This window comes from Photinus pyralis, unplaced genomic scaffold (assembly GCF_008802855.1).
Source record: "Photinus pyralis isolate 1611_PpyrPB1 unplaced genomic scaffold, Ppyr1.3 Ppyr1.4_LG3a, whole genome shotgun sequence".
NCBI lineage: Eukaryota > Metazoa > Arthropoda > Insecta > Coleoptera > Lampyridae > Photinus > Photinus pyralis.
Genome location: NW_022170509.1, coordinates 9,032,436 through 9,058,711, shown reverse-complemented (window position 1 = coordinate 9,058,711; position 26,276 = coordinate 9,032,436). Strand labels below are relative to the sequence as shown.

Below are 26,276 nucleotides of genomic sequence, written 5' to 3'. Positions count from 1 at the left end.
AATTCTTTGCTTGTTTGTAGTTGTAAGTAATGCACAGAAGCATAATGTAGCTATGGTTTTTAGAATTTCTGAAATAAATTTTGTATACAAATAACATCAACTTCACTTACAAAACCAAAGTGTGTGAGGAATGACGAAATCCAAGAAGTTCGCGACAGCCACATTGTGTCAATATCGATTACGACACATTCATATGTTCTTATTGCATCAAAGGAAGGTACCAATTTCATCTCGAGTAAGTCAGATGAATAGAGAGCAAGGAAAATACGGCGTAGGGCGCTTCTAATTAGTAATACGCTTAATATTACGAACGCATCGCATATTTTTGAAAGTTCCCGTTAATTAACTGAAGCCATAATTATTTTCATATTTGCTCAGTTTTATTGTACAAAACCACAACAAAGAAAGATTAAGATTGGCGAACAGCGAAAGTATGATTATTCTTATTAAATTTATTTGAACTTCAAGAAATACTCGAAGAAAAGGAATGGAACACTTAAAATAAACGAATTAGCGTAAATCGCGTATTGTCAGAAGAACAGAAATTCGTTAGTTTCATTTAATCATTAATGCGACCAAAGCTTGATTTGTGGGTTCCGAAATCAATACAAATGCACTTGGAAACACTTCACTTCCACTCAGACTAAAATGAAAACTAAAAACAAATTCAAAAATAAAAATCATAAACATTTCAACAACAGGCGGTTTAGACCAAAAGATGTATTTTTTCCTTATCGATTTCAATCCCATTTATCGATTTGTGCTTTAGTTCAGATTCTTACGTCACCTAGGTATTTCCTTTGTAAACCCTTTTAATAAGATGTAAGCTAGTTTTGTAGTTTTTATTACCTTATTTCTTTATTTGTGCCACTAGAGGCCGTACGATTGTTATAGGTTTCTTTTACAATAGCTCTTTGTTTTGCCGATGGAGGTCGTGCAGATGTTCTGTCCTTTAAAGTCTCTAGATTACTAAAGTAACGCGAATAGCAGCCATTTTGGCTCATTTTGTGAACCGCGAAATTTGTGAGCGTATCGTTTAATAGCCTCTAACTTCACAAGAAAAATATAGTTGCATCGCTTTTTCAAGCGTTTCCCCACTCCAAATAAAACCCTTGCGTGCACCCACTTCTAAATATATTAATTGGTCTTCAAAATTGTCTTCACAACAAATGTCAAACCTGACACTAGGTGTCAAACGGCCATTTTGGCTCAATTAGCAGTTTGTTTTTGTCTAATACACTGGTCTAATGAATGAATCGCGTTACTTTAGTAGTCTACTATCCTTTTTTTTTAATTTGGTCTTGCGTATAAGCTGTACCATTGAATTTATAACTATCAATTCAATAGCTGTTTGTTTATGTTATCTGTTACAGATTGGCAGAAAGCGCCCTTCTTGAGCTCAAAAAGGTCGTTGCGACCTGACGTTCCAAGGAATTTTCGAGGACTAATTGATATAACGTTTGATTACATATTGGTTTTCGATACAATCGAATTGTAATTACTACCTTTGTTTGATATTCATTGAACGATTACAGCTCTGTTGCTTTCTGCGGAAGCCTGTTTTGTTTTTAATAACTACCTGTTGATCCTCCTTTTGCTAAAATTGATTTAAATTTAAATGTTGACAGTTCAGAGCCACATATTGTAATACTTTGAGATCATTTATTAAATCACCCTCGATTGTGACATCAATTATTGTTTATCTTCTATCTCTATCAATGTTATTTCTTTAGGTTGTCACGACCAGCACCAAGACCTTGCCTTGTTTCCCCCTTTTGGTAAGTATTCTCTTCTCTCTTTTGAAATTTACTAAAGACTAAGTCGCGCCTATTCGGTTTACTTTTACTACTTTTCCCTTTTTTCTTCGTTATGCTACCGTACCGTGTGTCAAGAATCAAGTGGGATAGTTAAAACGCATTTTGGACCACCGTTTCTGAGATCTGACCCAATGTTGGTATTTTTTGAGCAATACAATGCTTCTAGTAAAGAAAAACATATCACATGTAGCAAAAATCGAAAACTACAAATGTCATTAGCAAATGCAAACATATCGCACATAGTAAAAGTCAAGAATGCAAAATACTAAAATTCTAAGAAAAATGGGGAACTTAAAGTTCTGAAGACTCGAGATTCTACACAAGTTTTAAAGGAGGTTCCTAAAGGATTCTAAAAATATTCCAAGATTAGGGGAGACTCGAGAAGATTGAACAAAGATTCCTAGGAGATATTGATGATATTATATTTGTATTTCTAAGATTTTAAAGATTCTAAAAATACATGATATTTTGAAAACTCCTCTTAAAGGAAATTACAACTGTAGTAACACTATTTGTTCGTAATTCACTAATGTTACCCGAATCGATGGATGGATAATTCTTACGTAACAGTTGTTCCAGTAACGTAGTCGATTTTGAAGTTGGATACAAATCGACCAAGGCCATTAAGGCATTAATTTATTAAGGATCCTCAGATCCTTTATAGTTTTGTATTGTCGCCCGTTCGTCCGTCCGTCCGTGTGCGAGCTAACTCTTTTTAAAAGTGGCCGATTGTGTTGAAATTTGGTGTACGGGTACTTTGGACATTAAGGACGGACGCTATTGATTTTCAGGAAGTTAGTTCAACAGGAACAAAAGTTATAGAACTTCGAGTGAATCGGGAACAGGAAAAACTGCGGGCTCAATATAATAGAAATCAAAATATTTCATTCCCTAGGTCATGTATCGAGTTCGGACTTTCGCTAGATTATTCCCTATGACTCTTAGATGTGTAATAATTCAATATAACTCTTCTCTATAGTATAGGTCAAAAGTTTTAGAGCACAATGTACCCAAAATTATTCCTTACACATAAATTTGGAGTTGTAAAAGCTTTCAAACGCATTATCTTGATGCTGAAAGAGTACATCACGTGCACATTTGATATCCGCATGTGTGTGATTCAAAGATGTTAAATTATTTTTTTGAGGCCACATCGATTTTGATCAAAATACGTCAAAATCGTTATTTAAGGACCAAGATCGTTGGGAAAAAGACCAAGAGCATTATCTCAACTCAATGACCAAAACATGAATCTGATGTATTTTTGGCGACCACATGGATTTTGATCAAAATCGTTATTTATACACCAAGATCGTGAAAGATCAAGAGCAATATCTCAATGACCAAAACATGAATTAGATGTATTTTTGGCAGCCACATGGATTTTGATCAAAACATGTCAAAATCGTTATTTATACACCAAGATCGTTGGGAAAAAGACCAAGCGCCATTATCTCAATGACCAAATCATGAATTTGATGCATATAAAATGTATTTTGTAAGATCAAAATGAATTGTCGTTAAAAGTGATTGTAATACTGAGGATCCTTCGATATTTCGTTGTATCGGTTTAGTCATTCTTGGTTGAGGTATGCAATTTATAGAAAACTATAAACGATCCCGAGGATCGTTAAAAAATTCTTCTCATCTTAATCAAAATCAAAGTACTTTCGACCTCAACTGCTGTGAAATAAACGCTACTTACTGATGCATGTTTTAGGATTCTCATCGGAGCCATCTTCACAGTCTTTTTCTCCATCGCACGTCCACGTTAAAGGAATACACTTTGAATTGGTGCAACGGAATTGCCTTAAACTGCATCCTACTGGCTCTGAAATCAAATAAAATTAATTAAAACAGTGTTAATTAACGCATTCCGAACTTTGTGTTGGGTTTCATTTAATCCAACTCACTGACAAAACTGAACGGTACAGTAAAAATCATCCTTTTGTGATGTGCTGATATTGGAATGAATGTAAAAAGTATGTTATGCGTATTATTTGAAATGCACAGTCGCATTTCCCGGAAATTTATCCGTAATTAAAACTTTTAAATTAGTTTTCTGCATTATTCGTTATACATGATACTGTAATCCTGCTTCCTAGAATAGAAACCGCAGCATAGTAAACCAATCAATGGAAATATATCAAACTGCAATTTCACACAAGACTGTCCTAAATGAGTTATGGAAAATTGAAATGAACCGCATACATGCATCGGCCACTCTATGATTTGGGTTGACCAAACGTCCACAATCGACGCAGATTAAAAATTAGCACTCTCGGACTACAACTTTCAGCAGATGTGCGACTTGAATTATTTAATTCAATTATTACACACATTTTCAACTTGTTTAGCCTTACATTAACGATTGGAAATTGTATAGGTTTAGCTAATTTCATTTCCGCCCACCTCGAATGGAAAATCCGGGTCTTCGCTTTTGAGTGGGATGATAAATCGAAACAGTACAGCACATGAAAGAGACGGTTTCGCATATTAAAAAAACATTATTTAAAATTAACGAAAAACGGACCTGGGCCAGGAACTTTGAACAACTTCTATTAGGTTACATGTTTCGTAATACCAAGAGACACCAAATTTAGGTAATTTATTTGGAGATACCCTGAGGGAAATGGAAGGAAAAGTTCCTTTAATATCGTTGGATTAATACGAAGAAATTACAAATCTCAAATCCAATACCAATTTAAACTAAATTATCCGTAAAGGTCATACCTAATATTAGAATCGGAGATATTTTCGTGCGACTAACCTGATGAGTTAAAAACCGCGCTAAGGGATATACAAGTCTATTACAGAAATAGGGGGAGATAAAAACATTTTTGAGTGCGAATTTGAATTAACAGGAATAGAAAAGTTAAGTCTGTCCATCCAACCCAGTATCAGTTTAGCAAATCGCATAATTGTGCAGAAAATTTGCAAGACAAAATTGATCTGAATTAGTTATGCAGCGATACTTCTAGCTAGAACATTTTCAAGGTGCAATCAAGTCAATGCAGGAGTAGTCATCGGCGATATAAGGAATCAAAGTGAATGTGACTCATTTTGTTTGTGAAATATGACATGCCTTCTAGTTCCTTCCAGAATGTTTATTGTTTGCTGTATAAACAAATTGTATATGTTGTTCAGTCTCAGTCTCAACATCGTATCGTAGGTAACCCGCCGCATTATACGTGTACCGCTTCATTGAGAAAGAGAACGCAACTAAAATGCCAGAGAATAAAGCGCATTCAGATAAGAGTCAAAACGTCACAGTGTTGCCGGTTCTAAAGTTCTCGTGTGAGATCGAAGGGACTTCGGCGCATTTTTGTGAGGAAGATCAGTATTCTATTAGCCAGTGTTGACTGCACCACCATCAAGATCTTGTCAGGGATAGTCACATTCCCTTTGTCGGAACCCATTTCCGACATCTCGTTCACCTGCAATTCGCGTTTGAAGTTTTAACTCTACCATCACTAAGATCTTGTCGGGGGCAACCACTTTCCCTTTGTTGGTACCCGCTTCCGACTTCCCGTTCACCCGCAATTGGCGTTTGAAGTTCACTCCGCCATCACTAAGATTTCGGCGGGGGTTACCATATTCCCTTTGTCAGGCCATCTCCGACGGCCCGTTCACCCGCAATTCGCATTTTGATGGATTTCGCCACAAAATAGTACTCAATTTTTGGATACTTCTCATAGTTCGAAGTTACGTTGGCGACGCAAGAAAGATCGCGATTAGAGCTCTAAGAAACTTTTGGGCGCCCAAAGTCGACTATCCCTCGAATAGGCCAGTAAATGACCGTTTTGCCGTGTAATTTTTCGCGCCTCGACGGATTTGCTTCAAAATTTGGATTTAAGTTCCTCTTACCCTCTTTGAAGTAAAAAAATTTTGAAATTTTGAAGTCTTTTTTTTTCCAAATAACTATTAGTGTATTAGTTTAGTTTACTACAGTAGGCAATTTTTCACTAACTAAACTAATACACTAATAATTATTTGGGAAAAAAGACAATTTTTCAAAATTTAAAAATTTTTTTTTACTTCAAAACTACATTTTTTCAAAAATAAGCACTTTGCACCGGTCAAACTTACAGATCATATAAACAATACATAAATAAAGTAAACGTAAAGCGGTAACGCTTAATTGCAATTGGGGTGCTAATTAGGGGGTGATTTCCTCAATTTTTTTTACCAAAAAAAAAGAACCAACTTTATTTTGAGCGTAACTCACTTACTTTTGATGCTAGGAACTTTTCTTAAAAACCAAAAGAAAGGTTTTTTCAAACACTTTAAAAAAGTATTCATAATTTTTCCCCGAAAAGTGCTTCATTTTTTGGTTATTTCACGATGAAGTACTCGATTTGGAATTTGACGAATGAGAACCTACTTTTCATGAGCTACAACTTTGCTTCTACTGGGTCTACAGACTTCATATATAGACCATTTTGTTTGTCTGTTTATAAACTATATTTTTGCTAAGAATACTTTTTTCGATACAATACTTACTTTTAGAGTTATTTGCGAAAAACCGTCTGAAAACGTAGTTTTTTGTTGAAAAATGAACATTTTCACTCGCAATTAACTCGAATACTATTGACTTAGTGAAAAAACTCTATAGAACAAAAGTTGCTTAGAATTACTCAATTTATCAATTTCCGGACTTATTTTGAACGTATCTTTTTTCCTCCCCGAGAAGGGGTGGCATTCACCCCCCAAGTAAAAGCAACCCTGGGCTCAAGTTCACCTTTGAAGTAGAGGGTAAGAGGAACCTAAATCCAAATTTTCATGCGATTCGGTGGAGACGCGGAAAATTACACAGTATCGCCGTATTCCACGTTCATTTACTGGCCTAGAAGACGCGCGTCTTGCCCCTAGGGACATATAGTCCCGTCCCTAAAGTTGTTAATTACACGATCCCGTTAGGTATATGTACACTTCTCGTCTTTCTACAAGCGTTCTTCTACTCCGCATTTGTTGCCAGCCAGCCAGCCGGTCAGCCGGCCAAAGTGAGATTGAAAGCTGTGTTATTACAAATAAATTTGCAAAAATGCGCTCAAAACGTAGCTAAAGCTTGTTTTGTTGGGGTCATTTCGATATTCGGGGCGAGTACATAAGTAAAAATTGGGTGAGAGAGTAGGATTCTTAGCCGAATTTCTAAAGCAAATCAATGTAAGTTGAACGCGTGATATTTTCAACAGGTGCCAGACGAATTCGTATAATCGAGGTGTACGGAAGGTTTAAGCAGCCGCGTAACCCTACGTGGTATTTTTATCGTGAAAGTTGAAGTTAATTGCCGCATTACAAAAGAAAACTGTTACCAATTCGACAAAATTATTGTCGTGTGTCCACTTAAATCCGTTGCGAAAACTAATAGTAAGTGCCGTATTTACCTGAGCGAACATTTTCGTGTTTTTTCATTATTGGATTCGCGCGATCGCACTTAAATAAATTTTACCACGAAAGCGCTGTGGTCTAGGGTGCGGAACATTCATTGCGTTTATATTTAGAAGAGTGGTTGGTTGCGATACACAACAAGTTTATTAACCAAATTTAAGATTCTAATTTAAACGGCAATAGGTATAAAACGTCTAAAGGCGGTTAGTGATTTTGCTAGCTATTAAAACGGAGGTTATAAAGGTAAAATTGACATTTCCATATTGCGGAACATTGGTAACCTCCAACTTCCGGAGATCTGTAACTTTAACATACCCTTTTAAAAGAAGATACTGATACAGACATACGAGTACAATGTTAACATTTTTGTACTGACATGAACACGAAACCGACCAGATGATGAGGGGATCAATTTGCTTCTTTCCAGGGAACGTTCAGCCTCCGCGACAACTAAAAATCCTGATGAGACCTTCATTTGAGAAAACTCGGCCCCCTTGATCAACTCCACAATGCCAAAGAAGTATATTACAAATTTAGCATGAGAACTCTTATCTAGGTCGTAGTTTGGGCTCGATTAAACACAACATAGAACATAAGACAGAACCAATCAAATTAGGATTAATTAAAAGAGGCACTCAGGCCTAGAATACACATACCACGCCACAAGCGATCGATTGAAACAATTCATTAAAGAAATCGTAATTACCTTACAGTATAATCTAAACTACTCGTTCAATTACGCTGTCTATAACTGACTCACAAACCCACAAACACAAAACGATGCTATTGCTTCTTTACCTTACTTCACTTCAATCTCGATTTAGACGGCACTGGGTTCGTTGTAATTACTGATGTAACATGAGCGATCTCTTGAAACACTAACTTTTTTCCAAAAAACTTTACAATTAAACAACACTGACTTCTTTAGCAACTTTATTATCACAAACACTGAACGTTATGCAACACATACGTTCAAATACGGCAAAACAATAAGCGGCTACCAAAGAGCAACAATTAACGTCCACCACCAAACAAGCGGCGGTTAACGCGCGTCTTTTCTATTTAAAACAATTTCCCTTTCTTTTCAACTTTCCGAACCATCCTCCTTTTTATCAAAATGACTGCGTAATCGAATATAACATATGAGTTTATGTCGGTGAAAAACATGTGCTTATCTTGAAACTTAATTAGCCTATGCAGCGATAACGCTTTTACTGCAATGACATCTGAATAATACACCAAACAAATGAAAAGGCGATTATTTACACAAAATTACTAATCATTAAATGAATAATTCAAAACAAAATCAACAATGACTTCAAATTCGAGTAACATGATCGAAATTGTGTTAATTCTGAATTAGCGCCCAAAATGTAACGTCAAAAATAAATGAAAATAAGCACATAGAGGGTGACCCAACATTAGTCTAGGTGCAGTAAGGTGCTAATACCAGTAAACACTTGCACCAAATTGCAGTTATAATTACTGCTCTAACAATAACGCTGATTGAATTGAATTATCATTGTAAGTAAATATTGACAATTTTTTAGTTACAATTTCGCCACTTGATAGCGCGGTTTATCTACTGCGTCAATTTTACAAACACTGCTCCGTTGAGTAACTGCGTAAAATTTTACTTATTTCTCGAACTGCCCTTATGATTTGAAACTATTGTTCGGAAACCAGATAACTAATTCAAATTTATCACACCGAAAATCTAAATGTACTTTTAATTAAAATCTTGCGATCTCTCCTCTATTACTGAGAGACTTCATCTGCTAATTTTTCAAAGCCGAATCACGACCTTTATAATTATTGAGTCAATTTTTTTACGCCCACAATGGCGAATTATCTTCAAAATGGCGATGTCTAAATTTTTTATTGGTTAGTTACTACCAATCCTAAATGTTTCTAAATGTCGTTCCAATTCCACTCGGCTCTAAAACAAGCTGACTCAAAAGTCACCTTATCTTATGATGATCTAAGAAATGTAATGCTACATCGCCATTTAAAAAGACTGAATTTGCACCCGATCGCCTTGACGCCTCAAGAAGCATTGAAAATGACTAAGTAGTTAGAAATGACACATATGTCGTTAACCGCAATTATTATTCAATTGTCATATTTCTACGTTCTACCCTTAAGAAAAATATTGCATTAGGTTAATACGGATCGAGATATACATATTCATGCGTGGTGTCTCAATTTCATAAAATTGAATGAAGCAAAATGGAGTTCGTGCTATTACAGTCTTCATACACAAAATCCTTCGCATCAGTTCATCGTAACAGTAGCGTAAGCTGCTTTTGGCTAATTTCACAAGGGACAATATCAGCGTCCCAGATTAAATGAAATGAGATTCCGAAAAATAAAAGGACTCATCGCATCTCTTCTGATATGATATGCAAAATGCGAGTCCATTATTACCAGAGAAAAGGGAAAACGTTGTTAACACTTAGCAACAAAGTCAATTGCGGAGATAATTGGAAAAACGACGACTTTTAAAACTTTGCGTTCCACGAAGCGACAAAGAAAGAGATGTCTCTGCAAGTACCTAAAAATAAAAGGCAACATTCATTAAAAATTTGTCTCCGAATGTTTCTCTACAAACAATTAGGAACGAGCGTCTCATAATCATTTCTTTCCCCCATTGCAGAGAGGGACTTCTGGACAATTCTTATCCCTTTTCATTTGAGCGTAAATCACACTATGTGTTTACTATAGATTGGGTTTTTATGCGAAATTACACTCCCTTTTCAAAAGGGTAAAGCAATGGGTTTTCCAAACGATAACCGCCCTCCTGACAAGTTGGAAAGTGGGTCCTATATTATCGTTATATCTTGATTGCATTATAAAAAGTTTTACTTTAAATATTGGACGGTTTTTCTAAATTATTATATGTTTCCCAATCATGATTTTTAACTGAAAATTTAGGAAGCAAATGGCCGGACAAAGTTTATTGAGAAAGCAGTCATGACAAACATTGAAAGGTTACTCAAATATTCAATAAGTCGAAGTTTGTCAGATTTACTGAGGGAATGTTATAGTGGAATAATTCGAATTAAGAGGAACAAAGGGGAGACTGGCAACTGCCACGACCACAATTCGAAATTCACCTCTGCTATGCTGATCTGTTTTATTATAGTACAACACAATTACTTATTATGACGTCTGAATTCGCTTTACGCATCAAACATTAGACAACCTAAACTGAATTGTACCTGACATACCCTAAGGTTTCATCAAGTGAGCAGTAATGTAATTCAACTAGTAACCTTACTTTTCCGAAATATAAGTTCCTATTAATAATACTTTCCTGCCCAAAAGACCAAAAATAATGAGATATCAACTACATTTTTTACTTTGCAGTTTATTTAGTCAGGCATACGATGTCAGTGTGTAATGGCCTACCGTTTCTAAAAATTTAATTTCTTTTTACCTTGTGCAAAGGATTCGGAATTATGACGCAGGTAATGTAAGGAAAGCGTTATTCATTCGCCCTTTGAAAGCGATCACGTAGTAGCGTACCAGTATTGCGATTTATACAATTAGCGCTAGAATTTATTTTAAAAGCCGGTTGGTCCGATAGTTAGGGGCTAAGTGAATGGTGCCGATATTCTTCGCCGAAAAACAGTACTTAGGTTTTTCCTTTCTCTTTTTATCGTGTATATAATACATTTTTCCAAATTTTGTTTACAAATTATTGACAATTATTCGACTATTTTTACCTGAGCTGGCTGGAAGTGAAAGTGCAATAGATACACTCCAAAAGTACCTACTTCAACATAACAAGAAAAAGTTACAAGAAGAATTTACACCACGAACTTGAGAAAATCTTCTTTCCTTTGCAAGAAAACAATACAAATTTACACCCTCCTCGGGTCAGAACTACCACCCTTTAATGTATACCTGACCGGTACAAATGGTAAAAACATCGCGTGATCAAAGTCTTTTCAAGCTAATGCCTGTTACTTTTGCTAGGATTTTTAAAATACCCCTGCACGTGTAATAAATACAGCAGAAAACGTGGGCGCGCTTTAAACTTGTAAGAATGAAAGAGGGAAGATGAATTATTAAAATAAGTTGGAAAAAAGTCATATGTTTTCCGCCATCATTCGAAAATTGCATCTTCCGGCAATTTTTAAAACTAACTTTTCCATTCCGTTCAAACTTTTGTGATTAGACCAGCTTGGTTCTGAAATCTAGTCGAATGAAAGTTTTGTCAAGCGATTACTCCTAGGTCAAGTACGAAGATGAATATAAATCAATATACGCTTGTGCTTAATTTGAAAATTTTCGCGAAAATAACTTTCGAACTTCTCCTTAACCTATTCAAAAACGTCTAAATTACAAAAGTTTAGCTTCCAATTTTGTTTGAACGGCTGCGAAAAGTTAACTTCGGCATTAAAAAATAACTTCTAACCAATTGAATGTCAATTAAAAGGGACGGTTACGACAAAAAAATGAACCCGAAACAATAAAGCCGATTAAAATTTCCATGAAAACCTTTTTGGTGCTGGTGTGAATAATAATTAATGAATTCTCAACCTTTAGATAAAGTAATGAGGTGTCACAAAGTTTTATTCTTTTTATTGGTCATTATTTTACGCCAAATTACGGAGTCAAGACCTCTTTATTCCCATTACAACATAAAACTTCAAACTTTTAAATGTATTTTTTGCAAAATGCTACGTACAACCCAAATTTATGAGTGCTCTTCAAACAAAATGCTCACTTATTTACACAACCTCAAAAAGTAGTTAATGTGAAGGGCACGATGGAAACCAAATTTTGAAATTTCTTAGTACCTATGCTCAAATACAGTACAATGGCACTCACGACATCTCAACTCGCTAGACACAAAATTTTACTTCTCGCACCCTATCTCGGGCATACTTTCTGATCATTGCTGCTCTGAAATATCATGCTGCCATGAAATCCAGTTTAATTCAACTATAGATTATTGTATTGTAAAATTCTCATTGCGGTTAAAACAACGGACTCCCACGGCGTCACTGAAAATTCAAAATGTAACGCTTTTTCTGCTTGAACATTTTTAATTTCTTTAACGTTCTTTTTGCTACAGCTTACATTTCATTTAACATTCTTTTCGATTTTTATTCCATTCCATTTCTCATTAGTTTTGTTGGTAAAGTTTCATTTTCATAGTTCGTTATTTTGCCGCTAGAGGTCACCAGTCTTTCTCTCTTGATCTTGCGCACTACTACGATTGTTACTTGTAAAAAGGAACACGCCGCCGTTCTGTTTTTGCTGCGACACATGCGCAAGCCACTTGAGGGTCTGGAACGAGAGAGGGATAATAAATAAATATTGCGCTTATTGGATATCTTCTTCTTAGGTTTTTGTCTTCTGGTTTACTTTTTTCTTCGTTCTGCTTCGTGATGCGTTTCGCGTATATCGGAGGAGCTTTTTCGGTGGTGGTCCTACAGTATTAGTGCACGTTTTAAAAATACTGCTTTGGGCAATCAGCCCGGTGGTTGTTACGACGGCGTTGTCTTCATAGTGAAATTTGTTTATTGAAGAAAGTTAGTTGATTTATTCCACATCAAATGAATTAATCGAGTTCGTGAGAAGTTTTAAGCGCTTTTTCCACTTACGGAAAAGTCAATAGATCGAATGTGTGTGGAAAAGGAAAAGGCCAACGTGTTTAATTCCTCCGACACTCCGAGAGATATCGGAGACGGGCTGCTCCGGGTTTCCTGACTCTCTTCAGCCAGTGAACGGGAATGTAAGGATGGGAACGGAGTTAGGGTGCTGAGAGGGAAGAATACTGCTCCAGCATTAGCCTCAATGTGGCCTGTAGAATCCATAATTTCAAACAGTTCCAAGATTGGGCTACTAGTTCAAAAGTTACAGCCCTTTGAATTTTCTTTCGAAATTGGTTTCTAGTCTATAACTTTTGATTGCAATTTTGGTGCAGCCGATTTTTGGTAAAAAAGGAAGGTTATAACTGCCTTTTTTTGAGGCCCTCAAAAAAAATTGTCTCAGATCGACCCGGAAAAAATATTTTCTTATAGAATGTGGCCTGTAGAATCCATAATTTCAAACAGTTCCAGATTTCAACATAATGCGAAGCTACGTACGTCTGAGGAAAACCCTCTGACAAAACCCCAGACAGAGCAGTCGGCAGCGGGATTCGAACCCACAACCTCTCGAATAGCAGTCGGTAACGTAACCACAGCCCCACCGGCTTCGGTAAATGTATGTGTCAATCAAGCGGTTCAGTGCACTGTGAGGCAGTTCTAACAGGTTCTCTCGTCATTAAAAATTAAATCATCAAATTCAACAAAGCCAGTTCGTGTCAAGATTCAGTATAATAGAAAAGAAGTTTAGCTCTTTGTACTGTAAGTAATTATGCTTTCTTTAATTAAGTGTCTATCGATCGCTTGCATGCGTGGTATGTGTTAATGTTGCTCTGAAAGCCCCTCTTTCTTTCAGCTTGGTCAATTTGTGTGTAGCCCGAATAAATGTTACTTTATTTGTCAATGAACAATATTGTGTTTAAAAGAACCCAAATTTTTACGACCCAAGAGTTTTTATGTTTTTATTTATATATACGCGCCCAGAGGCACGCTATGTGTATTTAAAATGTGTAATAAACGTTTATGGAATTGTGGGAAGGCGGTTCGGTTGAATCGGCTGAGTATTACTTATATTATAAAATTGCAGTCTTTATTGGGAGTTCCCTCTGTGGCGTGTACCTTGGGAAATTTCATCTGACTTGTCATATAAACAGTTTGTTTGTGTTTAATTGAGCTAGATGAACAGGTGTTTTGTGTATCACTTAGTGACCTTTGCAATGGCACATAGCAGTACCCTCATGTATAAGATTTTTCTAGTACTTGTTTGAAAACCCTTATTTTTACACACATTATTCACAAAAAACGCAGTGTAAACAAAAGATGCTGGTCTAGTATTGGTTGAAGGGAGACGCCGGTCGTATACATTGCGTTGGTTCCGTTTTCGATTCAATGTAAATAACGAAGCGCAAATAAAAAAAATATACTGTAACTTTCGAAAAACATAAAAAAATTAAATTATGTCGTTACCTTAGCAACGATATAATAAAAGCAAATATTCGTAACGCGCGGACGAATCCTGGGACAAGCCGTATTTTCTTTCATTGTCAACACTGTTGGTGTGTCTCAATGTCTCGAAAAAGAGCTACAATTACCAAAAACGCTGACCTTGTCCTAGGGTAATTTATTCACCACGCAAAAAGTTTCCCGTTTTTTATTTATATTTTAACGAAAGTCAAATGGAAAAGGTACTTTAATTTTTTGGATGAATTGGATTGTGGAACTCTCCCATTTACCTACCTTTATACCTATGTACCACTACATTATGAGAACGATTATTAAAATTTCGACATAGTTTCATTTAAATTAAGAAATAAGAGCGCAAGATTGACCTTTCCGCTAAATTTTGTACTATATATGTCTAGATGCAATAAAAAATACATTGAGCAGTTTACGAAACTGTCACAAATGGAACCCGAAACCTCACGGTACTTAGTATACGAGAAGGGGTTGTTGACTACTAAAACAGTGCTATAATAGTGGTTATAAAGGGTATATATTCTGATCCCCTTCCTAATTATTCTTGCCACGACCTCTCTAAAGTGTACGTCACCAACAAAGTGATTCGGTAATGTTTGGTCTCATTTGCAATAATGTCAAGAAAAAAACGTTAGGGCCTATCCGTAATTAAATGCTCCCTAAAACTTTCTTTCATCCTGTCGGACATTTTGACAAAGAGTTCCATGTGTAACTTCGTAATTTGTTTCAAGACACAGAATTGACAGCAAGTAAAGTGATATTGATTCTTACATCGCGTAAATGAATAACGACAGAATGGGACTGTTTCAATAGGTATTTTAATGAATCAATTTGAATACCAATTAAAGGTTAATTCCTAAAATCCAATTCAAAACTTCGGTCAAGCTAATTTAGTTAAAATCGAATCTAAACTATGGCCACCAATTATGGTAATTCGCATTTTCGACAATTTGTTTTATCTCGCGGAAAACGCGCTATGCAAAAAAGGGAACTTTTAGCGTCTTTTCTTTTATTTTCTACCTGAAAGCGTAGACGTTTAATTATAATTGCTTTCCAAATTAAGGATGCCTCACTTTACTTTTTGTGTATTTTTGAGTCGCCTTTTTTATCCTCATATTGTTCTTATGAAGATTTTACTCAACGTAATAACGAAATTTTAAATTGTTTGTGTTTGTTATGAAATACAAATGCCGGCACTAAATGAAATTTATAATAAACACAGTGGAGCAAAGGATTTTTCTTTTCATACTTTCAAGATTCGGACAATTTTCCTCGAGTTACGGTTTATTAAATTCGTACGAAGCACAGACGAAATTGCTTTGATTTACATTAATTAAAGTACACCAATGAGAAATTGTTTTTGTTTCGAAAATATTTAGTAAAACAAATTCGAATAGTAATTCGTCGGGTTGTTCAACTGTAATAATTTGTGCAAGCCAATAAAAATAATTATTACCAGTGAAGTTAATTGGTGTACGACCTTATGAATAGCACTGTCTCTATCTCATGTACGATTAATAGTACAGACGTCAAAGTCAACTATGACTTAAATTTAATTTGCCGAACACATTTCGATTGGACATGTACATGACAACCAGCCAATTAAATAACAGGCAATTGACACTTTTTGCTCGTTGTATACAGGATGGCATATTTGTCGGATTGTGTTTTATTTGGACAGCCCAACGCCTACTACATATCGACGAAGTTCTAAAACCGACTTTTTTATTCCAAAATCCACAGTTTCATGGGAGATATAAAAAAAGGCATTTTCACGTTCACGTTTCAGTGGCGTAGAAATAATTTTCATTGCCGCTATTTTTCTTGAGAAATAGCACAAACTTTTTTTAATAGAAGTAATATTTCATATCACTTTTTTCAACGATATACAGGGTGTTCATTATAGACATGTTATCATTTAGGCGGTGATTCTTGGACCCATTTTTTTAAAAAAATTTCTATGAACGTATCTCCTAAACGTTTTTTTGAGATACAGGGTGATAAAGTTTAAAAAAATCAGTTTTTTAATAACAACAGAGATAATATGGTGGACATCTTTATGAAATTTTCTGATGTGCAAAAGTTTTTATTTTCTGTGCCTGTGGCATTGAATATTTTTGGAGAAAAAAATACTACGCCACTGCGTTCTCTTAATATAAATTTTTTGTTTAAATCCTCATTCATTTGAGTAAATTTTCTTTGTCTGACGCATGGTTTTCGCTTAAAAAATAAAAATCGTTCATTTAAAACGATTTTTTATTTATTAATAAATTAAAACGTTTAGGACATACGTTCATAGGAAGTTTTTCTTAAAGTGGGTCCAAGATTCACCCCTGTAAGTATTAACATGTCTTTAAGGCACACCTTGTATAGAAGGTACTGTAGGAGATATGAAAATTATTTCTACGCCAATGATTTCTACCCAAAAACTCTCTCTCTCCTTTGTCAATTTTATTTAAAATATCGACTTTTCAGAAGCATTTTCTTGACTACCCGAAACACGTTGCATAGAAGTTTGATCAAATTGTACGTGTAAAGTTCGGAATAGAATTCCAGACTTTTCTCTGCCCTTTTTTGAATATGAATTCAAGTTTTAACCTAATAATTTTTCTAGTTGACGTAAAATCATAAATGTACCTACTTCGACCGGACACGATCGAGCTCAACTCGGTTTCGGGACTATTCGGCTCTGGGACAACTCGGCCCCGGGACTACTTTGACCTAAAACTACCGGGAGAAATGGGTCTAATTCTAAGGGTGTAAACTATGCATCAAAATAATAGGAGCCGAGTCTTCCTGTACCATACTTCCACGCCTGTTTGGCTTGCAACCGGTGCCTTCTAAATTCGCTACGAGTTGCCACGAAAGGGTTGGAGTCCAAGGTGCAAAACATTCCGTTGCGCCAGATTTGTAGAGGCAAGTTACGTATAAAAACAGATTATTAATTAAAGTTGTGCATCTAATTTGTTGCTCATAACATAATGAATAAAACGGCTACGGTAAAAAGGTTAAGGACAATTAATTTCAAGATTCTGTTTTCTGTTAAAAGTCCAAGGGTGCATTTTTGACATGTGCGAGTGAAAAACTTGCAATAAGAAAGTGTCATTGGTTGGCAAAAATCTTTCAAATACAATCCCAAAAAAAACCAATAGAAATGAAAAAATTTCGATTTTTTTCAGAAAGTATTCGGATTTTCTTCATTTTCTAAGCCCCTAAATTCGCAACTTTGCCTTCACTTAATCGACTTCGTACCTCTTACGGTTTCCGAAATACCAATGCACACCCTCGAACTGGAGACACTCTGCACAACTAAAACATCGAAGCCCATTTTTCAATGAAAGTTGTCTCTCAGACCAAAAAACAGAATGATGCAGGAAAAGGTAGTTTGACAATAAGGGATGAAATGAATAAACGAAAAGCGAATGAATGGTTTAAAGTTTTGATGTTGTGAACGGGTCTGGAAATAGGTTCTCAAGTCAACTAGTGACCGGAAGAAGTGTCCTGCGATGCGAAGCACAGGGATCTTCCTTTTATGCCAAAATGATTAATGATTTTATCGCGTTTTTCGCGAAGTGAAGGGGGAACGTTAGTGCGCGTCATGAATTGTTAATATTAGTGACATCTAGCGATAACCAATGTAGTTAAATTTAAGGCAACGTTCACACACTCTATAAATAAAATAATGTCCACATTGTTACCTTACAACTTTCCACAGACTATTATAGTGTAACGTAAATTTGATCACGTGGTTTATTTATTTACAATTAATTAAGCATAAATTTTGAAATGAATTGATTTATAACAGTCAAAATATTATTTATTACTCATATATACACAATATATTGACAATGCCCGGAAACGCAACTCGAATTGCTTATATAGCAAAATCGAGTGATCTCCAGTGTTCTCGAAGATTCTAGAACAAAACACGTCACATTTCCTGGAAAAATTGCGTCACATCTAATGTTCTTTATCGCCGATAACTAATTTTTCATGATGCATCGTTGTCTATCGGGATTTCGGGAATATTCGCTACAATAGTTATGTGCTTATGTCATCTACATTATGACAGTTTTAAACCCTGCTGTATCGAGATGCTGCACTGCAAATTCCTCATTGCGACTTCCGTCTGCCTAGTTGCCGATAAATGCAGCTCTTTACAATAAGCCTGACAACATTTCTAAATAGAGGTTCGTCTATCTATATCAATAAAATCTAATCTAATGTTTTCCACGATTTTCAATTAACTTTGCGTTTGCCGTTTTCTACGCGATTAATTTATATAGAACCGCAGGGGTTTGAAGTGGACAAGCTGCAGTAGAGGGTACTTCACATATTGCATTGCATTTCATTCAGTCGATGGGTGTTTTATTAACGGAAGTACATGTTTATTGCGACCGAAGTCTTTGCAATCAAAGGGAAATCGTTGTCAGTAATGAACAATCGCGGTAAAGTGGTTGCGTTATTTGCATCCAATGTAACAGGATACCGATACACCGTTTTAGCTTTGTACAGAGGTGGATTTTAAAAGACTAGTGACCTGACTAATACAGTTTTCGGATTTCCACCCAGCCAATTTGACCTGTGACGTGAAAGCTGAGTCTCGCCAGAGAAAGTTTCAAATTAAAGTAAACAAGATTTTGTACCAAAAAAAGTCAAGCTACGAAGTCCAATAAGAAGATAATTTTGGAGGGACACGAACAACCAAGACTAAATCAAAAACATCCCGGCGATGCTAACGAAGAGGATTTTCAACTAGACTAGGTTAAATTTACGTTGCGGTAATATTGTCAAACTCAATTAGAGAATAAGTTTTATATTTCCTGCGTGTTATTAAATTTTCAGTTTCTGAAGCTTCTCTCATTTAGGTACAGAATTATATTAGAGAGTTAGCAAATAAGATTTGTAAAGGGTAAAGTGTTATTCCAAGATCATTATAAAGCAAAAATAACATTAGCTGTGAAACTGATCGCTCAGGGAATTAGCCGCATCCACAGAATTTCTATTAACTTTTTTTTTATAATATATTTCCCCAAATCATAGGAGCTGAGTATATTGGTATATGTAGAAAAAGGAACAGAAATTACTTTTAATATATTCGTCGACCAGATTTAGCCGTGATTTCTGGTATCAGTAGAGGATGAGTTTTTCTGAGTCAAAGAACACAAAATACGAATCTGCAGTCTACGAGTAAAAAAATAACAAGTTAAAAAGTAATCGTAAACGATTTACCTACATAAAGCGCATTTCCACTTGCATTCATTTCCCATTTGTAAGATGCAACTTTTGTTAAAATCGTAAAAATCCGGCCACAAATATGAAAGATAGCGTTGCACATGGGCAATCCATTGTTGACGTGCTACTTCAATTTCAGTTTATGTGAAGAATTTCATTTCAATGCTTTTCTAAATAAGAAAGTTGGAACTGCGCATGCGCAAACCTAAATAAATTTTAAAACTAATGTTAGATTTTCCTTTGTTCCAAGCGCCTAAGTATCAGATTTCACTTAAATGGTTCCATAGATAAAAAAGTTGGCACTGCGCATGCGCAAAATAAAATTTTGAAACTGGCGCTAGATTTTCCTTTATTCCAAGTGCCTATGTATCACATTTCATTTAAATTCTTCCATAAGTAAAAAAAGTTGGTACTGCGCATGCGCAAAACCAAATTTTGAAACTGGCGTTTGATTTTCCTTTATTCCATGCGCCTATGTATCAAATTTCATTTAAATTCTTCCATAAATAAAAAAGTAGGCACTGCGCATGCGCAAAACCAAATTTTGAAATTGGCGTTTGATTTTCCTTTATTCCAAGTGCCAAGTGCCAAATTTCATTCATTTTGGCATTGCGTATTATATGGCTAAAGCTATGCCCATATTGAATTTCATGCAATTCAGTTCATAACTAACGGAGATGTAAAAGCGATCGAACATTTCTAAACAAAGTTATCGTTCACACGGACAAATAGATGGACAGACAGACAAAGGAACAGACGGACAGACCAACAGGCAGACGACAGACAGCAAAGCAAAATTATAAACGATCTCTAGGATCGTTAATAAACGGCAAAAGTGTAAAATTATGGAACATGTAAAAAACGGTTTTTTGTTTTTTTTTACAATAACTTTTTTTGTAAGCGGTACAGAAAAGATTCCTTCCTTGGTACAAGACTCGACACCATAACGAACCAAATAGCGAAAAAAGTAGAACAATAGCTCTTAAAATAAAGAACTAGTAGCGTCGCAAAACGAGCGGACGGACGGACGGACGGACAAAGTGGCCACAATAGCGCATTTTTTTTTATTTTTGTGGAAATGCGCTAAAAAGGGCACAAGACGGATAAAAAGGAAGTTATAAGAGTGTGGGGGGGAAACGCGTCATCATTGGCAGTGGCGTAATAAAACAAAACTGACATTGTCTCTTCTATTTTATGATTTACGTGCTATGCTATTTCCCACCACCGTTATATTCTCTCCTCTTATTTTTACTCGTAGGATGCAACCCTTTGTATGCGCACGCGCAATCCACTTTCTGACACGACACATTTCAAGTTGATGTTATAGCAAGCATCTTCCGTTGAAATTTCAGAAGAGCTGGGCCAAAAAGCAGAAATGTAAATCTGCGCATGCGTAATGATTTTCGCGCGCTTTTAGTCTACGATCTATTTTTAGTATGTGCGTTTAATTAATTTTTTAATACAATTTCAGAATAATTCGTTCATAAGGCATCTTGAATAAAAATTTCAGAAAGAAGGATCCACAAATAAGAAACTTATGTGCTGCGTATGCGCTTTACATTCGATTTTTATAGAGAGTGAAGTTTCAGAAGAATTGGGCCACAATGTAGGTCTGGGTGTAGTAGGGGGTCGCATTAGGCTTTAATGATTTTTTGTTAAATTTACAGAGAATTTTATACGTGTACCGCTTCATAGCGAAAGAGAACGGAACTAATATGCAATAGAATGGAGTGCGTTAAGATTAAAAAACCATTGTTCAAGCAGAAAAAAGTCGAAACGTTACAGTGTTGCCGGTTCTACATATTTTCTATTTGCTATATTTGGCTATATCTGCTATATTTGGGATTCGGAGAGTACTTAAGTAAAAATCCGGTGGGAAACCGGAATTCTTACTAAAACTTCTGAAGAAAGCGAATATTGTGAGTTGTACATTTATTCAGATCGCGTAAAAATTTCATTGTTAATTGAATTTGAACGTGCAACCGAAGATTTGTGTCATCATTTTCCAAGAATTTAATATCGCGCGTACTTTATACATTCAGTAGTGCCTGCCCTTTCGGACAAAATCAATAATACGAAGCGTTTTTATGTTACAGGGGAACTTCGTCGTGTAGTGTGGATAACTAATGGACGGCTGATGCAATTTTCAACCGTGAAGAGTGCGAATAAGTTACTTTTTTAATACGTACGTGAATATTTGCGGGCCATTGCACGATCGCATTAAGGTGCTCGTATTTTAATAAATTGTTGTCACGAAAACGTTGGGAGTCCAAGGTGCGCTATTTTTGAAGTGGTAAGTTATGTGGAACAAAACCGGTTTATTAATCAAAATTGTGCACCTGATTTGTTTATACGACGTGCTAATAGAATTATAAACAAAACGGCAACCAGTAAAAAGATTAAAGAGAATTAATTTGTGCATTCTTTTACTGCAAACTATAAAGATAATCCAGTAAATCAACTAAATTAGAACTGATAATTTGCGAGGAACGTGAAAGACGGGTTTGTCCTGGATTCAAATTCGTGAACCATGTGCATCTAATTTAATTAATTTTTCAAAATTTCAGAAAAATCCGTCTATAAATAAGCTTTCTGTTTGAAATTTTGCTAATCAAGGATCAAAATCCAACAAGCGCAAATGGTTTATAAGCACAATAAAGGTAAAAGATTAAAATTGTGAAAGGTAAAAAAAAGATTTTTTTGCTATAATTTCTTGCGTATATTTGCAACTCATATTGGTAAGCGCTAATATGACCAATTGCTTCGTCCGTCCGACGCCGCAACTACTTCTACAGTTTTCAAAATATATAGTTTGTTCTTTTTAAATTCGGTAGCTTATAAGCTCTTGCACCTGAACCAAGAAAAATCTTGACCGTTAATGTGCGTATGCGCAGACTGCGCATTTGCAATTTTCTTATTTATAAAGATTTTTTTTTAATTTTAACCACAGATACTTCTAGTAAAGACAAGCATATCGCATATTGTAAAATCAATTGTGCGCATTCGCAAACTGCGCAATGTTAAGTTTCTAATTTATAGATATTTTAGGCAAACATATATATTTGATATCAGGTGTCCGTATTATTAAAATATTTATGCTTTATCTAATTTTCCTTTGTACACACGTTAGATGACCTTTCGGCAAGTACTGATCAATTCATGGAAAATGCTCGCCTTAAGGCGAAAACCTTTTTGGTGCACTTTCAACAAATAAAAAGGGCACTTTTGCGCTCCCGATGTCTGTCTGTCTGTCTGAGTCACAAAGTGTCCAGAACTACACCACTTACAGACTTGGTATTAGTGTCATTCCATCAGAAATTAAAATTTATTTCATGTTGGTATTCTCGTTAAGGCATGAAATGTCCATAAGGGCTGTTAAAATCGAAAAAACAAGTTTTTTTATTTATTTTTACCAGCGGCACAAAAAAATTTCTTTCTTGTATGCCTCGACGAATTAACCAACCAAACAGCGAAGTAGGTCAATAGCTCCTAAGATAAGGATCTGATAGTGATACTGCCGTAGAGGCGACCGGTAAAAGTAGCTACAATAGCGCATTTTTTGGGGGGAATGTTCCAAAACAACGACAAAAGCAACAAATCTTCTTTTTAATGATAATTAATACCGGATTTCAGTTGAGTGCATTTATAGATCAATTGCAGCGTTTCAATAATTTAATTGTTTAATTTTTATATACAGTGTGTTCGATATAAGAGGGTCACCTCAATATCTCTTTTACGATCTATTCGATCGCGTATTAAAACTTCCTGTTTAACTGGAATTTGTTTTTTAAGAGCAATCAATTTCCTGTATTCGACAACATATAATATGCATATATGGTTGATATACAAAAAAATTAAAAGAATCGTGTATACCGCATACCGTGTGCTGTCATGATGCGCGGTATTTGTAACTTTCTTATATTATTTTGTTTGGTTTTTTTGTTACCGTTACTTTTGTTAGTTACATTTTGAAGTAGCTGTTTTAATAGCAAAGTGTGAGTGATGCGTAATATTAAATTTACTTCAAATTTTAACCACTCCGTAGAAATTGCGGAATAAATTTATACAGGTGCATACAACATTTAACGATCGTGTTCTGCACTTGACTAATAAATGACACGTTACGCAAGAAATGACTTCGATGAAGCGGTTATTTCAAATTTCTGCTTGGCGCGTCGGCACCATTTTCTTTTCCTACGTTTTCGTTTACTTTGTACAAGAAACACTTTAAGCAAAGAAATTTATAGTTATGTTTGCATTTCTATTTCTATAGCAAACGTAGAAATTGCTCTCTAGCGTGTTTTGCTAAGAAAAAGTTGTGTCTTCGGTCAGCATTTCTTGTGCGATCCCGCGGGATCACCAGAAACGTTGTCAATAACAGCTCCCCTAAATCTCAGAATTGTTATTCGATTTCATTTAGCACTAAAATTCACCAGCGCAAGAAAAATTATAAATAATGTCTCATTATATTCTCACCGAACTCCCTTATATCTTTCATTAAATTGCAGTTTTATGAATCGTATAAAATTCAATTATTACTGTCGACAATTTGGTATGTACACGTAAACGACAAAGCCATTAATTAATGGCGCAATTATGGCGATTACACGCAAAGTTCGTCAGGAAAGTCGATGTTAGTTTAATTCCCCAAACCCTACCACGTCCACTTTTAAACACTATCGCACAGAATCCACAAAGGATTTCATCTCCTACAGTTGATATAGCCCTTCATGTTTGTAGCCCTTTCTTAAACGATCTATCTACACAGGATGTCGAGATTTTGCAAGTCATTTCACTATAGGAGAAATTTAATTTCGTCTACTAATCGTGTTATGCGTTTATCCTTTTCAAAAAGGATAATTCCAGTTGGTGTGGACTGTGGAAATTATTTTTATTAGGATGGCGCTACTCAGAAATGGATTGGAGTTTCCTTTCACTTGCGTGCTCAACTGGCTGTAACGGTAATTTTCAAAAGACGTGATGTTCGGAGTCATTGAATTTCATTCTATTGCGACATTGCGTATGTTGTAGTGATAGTGGTGAATACTTTCAGACAAGAAGTACAAATTTGAGAATTCAACTAAAATGACCTATTGTACCGGGTCGTTAGGATTCAAATTTTTTCGTTAGGCTGCTTTGCGAAATAGGGTCATGTAAGAATTAAAGGACAGAATTGTCCTTGTTAGTTTTCTTTTGGGTGGTATTGTACCTATATGTGTAAAATTACATCTGTACCGCTGCATACGAATAGTAATCGCGAGTAGGTTTAATGATAACAATCAGGCGCGTTTAGAATGTGTCGGTTCCGTATCGGGTAACCGATTCCAGAATAGAGTCATGGTTGGTTGAAATGCGTTGCTATCGGATCCTTGCGACTGGAAACGAACCGTCCTGTTGCGTTGGGGCCGTATCGGCTTTTAAGCGCGGCAACAGAAGAAGAGGAAAGAAAGACGTAACGATTGCCCACTAAAAAATTTTAATTGCCAGTTTAGCGTAAAAAAGTAATGAAAATGACGAGACGAACATCAATGTAAATTGTAAGCGACGGCAAATTAATTTCATTTTACAATCGCGCCAACTAAAAATAGTTAAGTTTAGTCGCACGATTCAAAATATTTTACGCACGCATTAGGCAATTCAAGCCGCATCGGAGTTGATGTACTTTTATCTCTGAAGTAATTAGTCCATTATCAACAAAGACGCACTTTGACATCGGGAAAACGGACACCGTATAAAAACAGTTAGAAAATATCTTCAATCTGGGCGGAACGTAAGGCAACTCTATGCACATATTTCGAACCATTGTCCATTCCTATCAACTTCATATGCCACGAATACGAGCCTCGACCCAGGGGAATTCTGAATCAAGATGATTTCTATGGAAATCGACGCGACTTCAAGCTACGCCGAATTAAAAGTATTAAAAAATTGGGTTACTTGGTATTTCAATTGTCGTCAGTTACATATCTTAAGAGTATTATAATAATTTTTGATCTTTTCGAGAAAGGCTTATCACCTAATAACAGATGATTCGTTTAAATTTAATTGTACTTAGCTAACAAAATGCGTGGTAGGAAATAAATGGGATGCATGTAACGGACTTAGTTATATTTACAAGGGTCGAAGACCTCACTTAAATAAAATTGAACCTCTACGGCATTGGTAAAAGTTTCAATGTGACAATCCTTTTTTAATTTACCCACCTCAGTAATATAAATGTTTTTTAGCCCGTACCTTGCAGAAGGACTTTTTACCTCATTTATAAACGATTTTTCTTTACACGTTTGATTCATAAAAAGAAATACAAAGAATGGAAGCCTGTTTCATGATAATGTGTCTATGTTAACTTTGATGCTTAGCTAAAATTCATCTTTACCACATAATAAATTATTGGTACATTCTCCTGTCCAAAATATCTGAATGCTAAACAAAATTTTAATCCAACCGAAGGAATAGTATCAGTGAAATCACCAAAATCCTTTGTTTGTATTCGATTCTTATCAATGCAAATGGTTTTCGTAGGTCGATTTCTTTAGGAATATTAAAATTACTTTAAACAAAACTAATATGCAAATCCGAGTGCAAATCCCTAAAAATAACCGGTCACTACTTTATACAAATCAGAAAGAAGTGAAAATAAGTTACAGTAAATTAGATTCAATTGATGTAACACTTGGTGTCGAAGCGGATTGTTTTATTTCCGTTGATTTTTATCGCTCGAAAATACGAACTAGGCTAACCTCCCGTTTTAACG

At 35.5% G+C, this 26,276-nt stretch overlaps 1 protein-coding gene across 2 annotated transcripts in view; it reads right to left on the bottom strand.

The window, feature by feature from the left end:
- LOC116165482 (very low-density lipoprotein receptor-like) overlaps positions 1 to 26,276 on the bottom strand; it is a 128,937-nt gene that overhangs the window by 38,451 nt on the left and 64,210 nt on the right. For both annotated transcript variants that reach the window (XM_031479952.1, XM_031479954.1), the window contains exon 2: positions 3,523 to 3,648. In XM_031479952.1, coding sequence (XP_031335812.1) covers positions 3,523 to 3,648 — 126 coding nt within the window. The remainder of the gene's footprint in view (positions 1 to 3,522; positions 3,649 to 26,276) is intronic.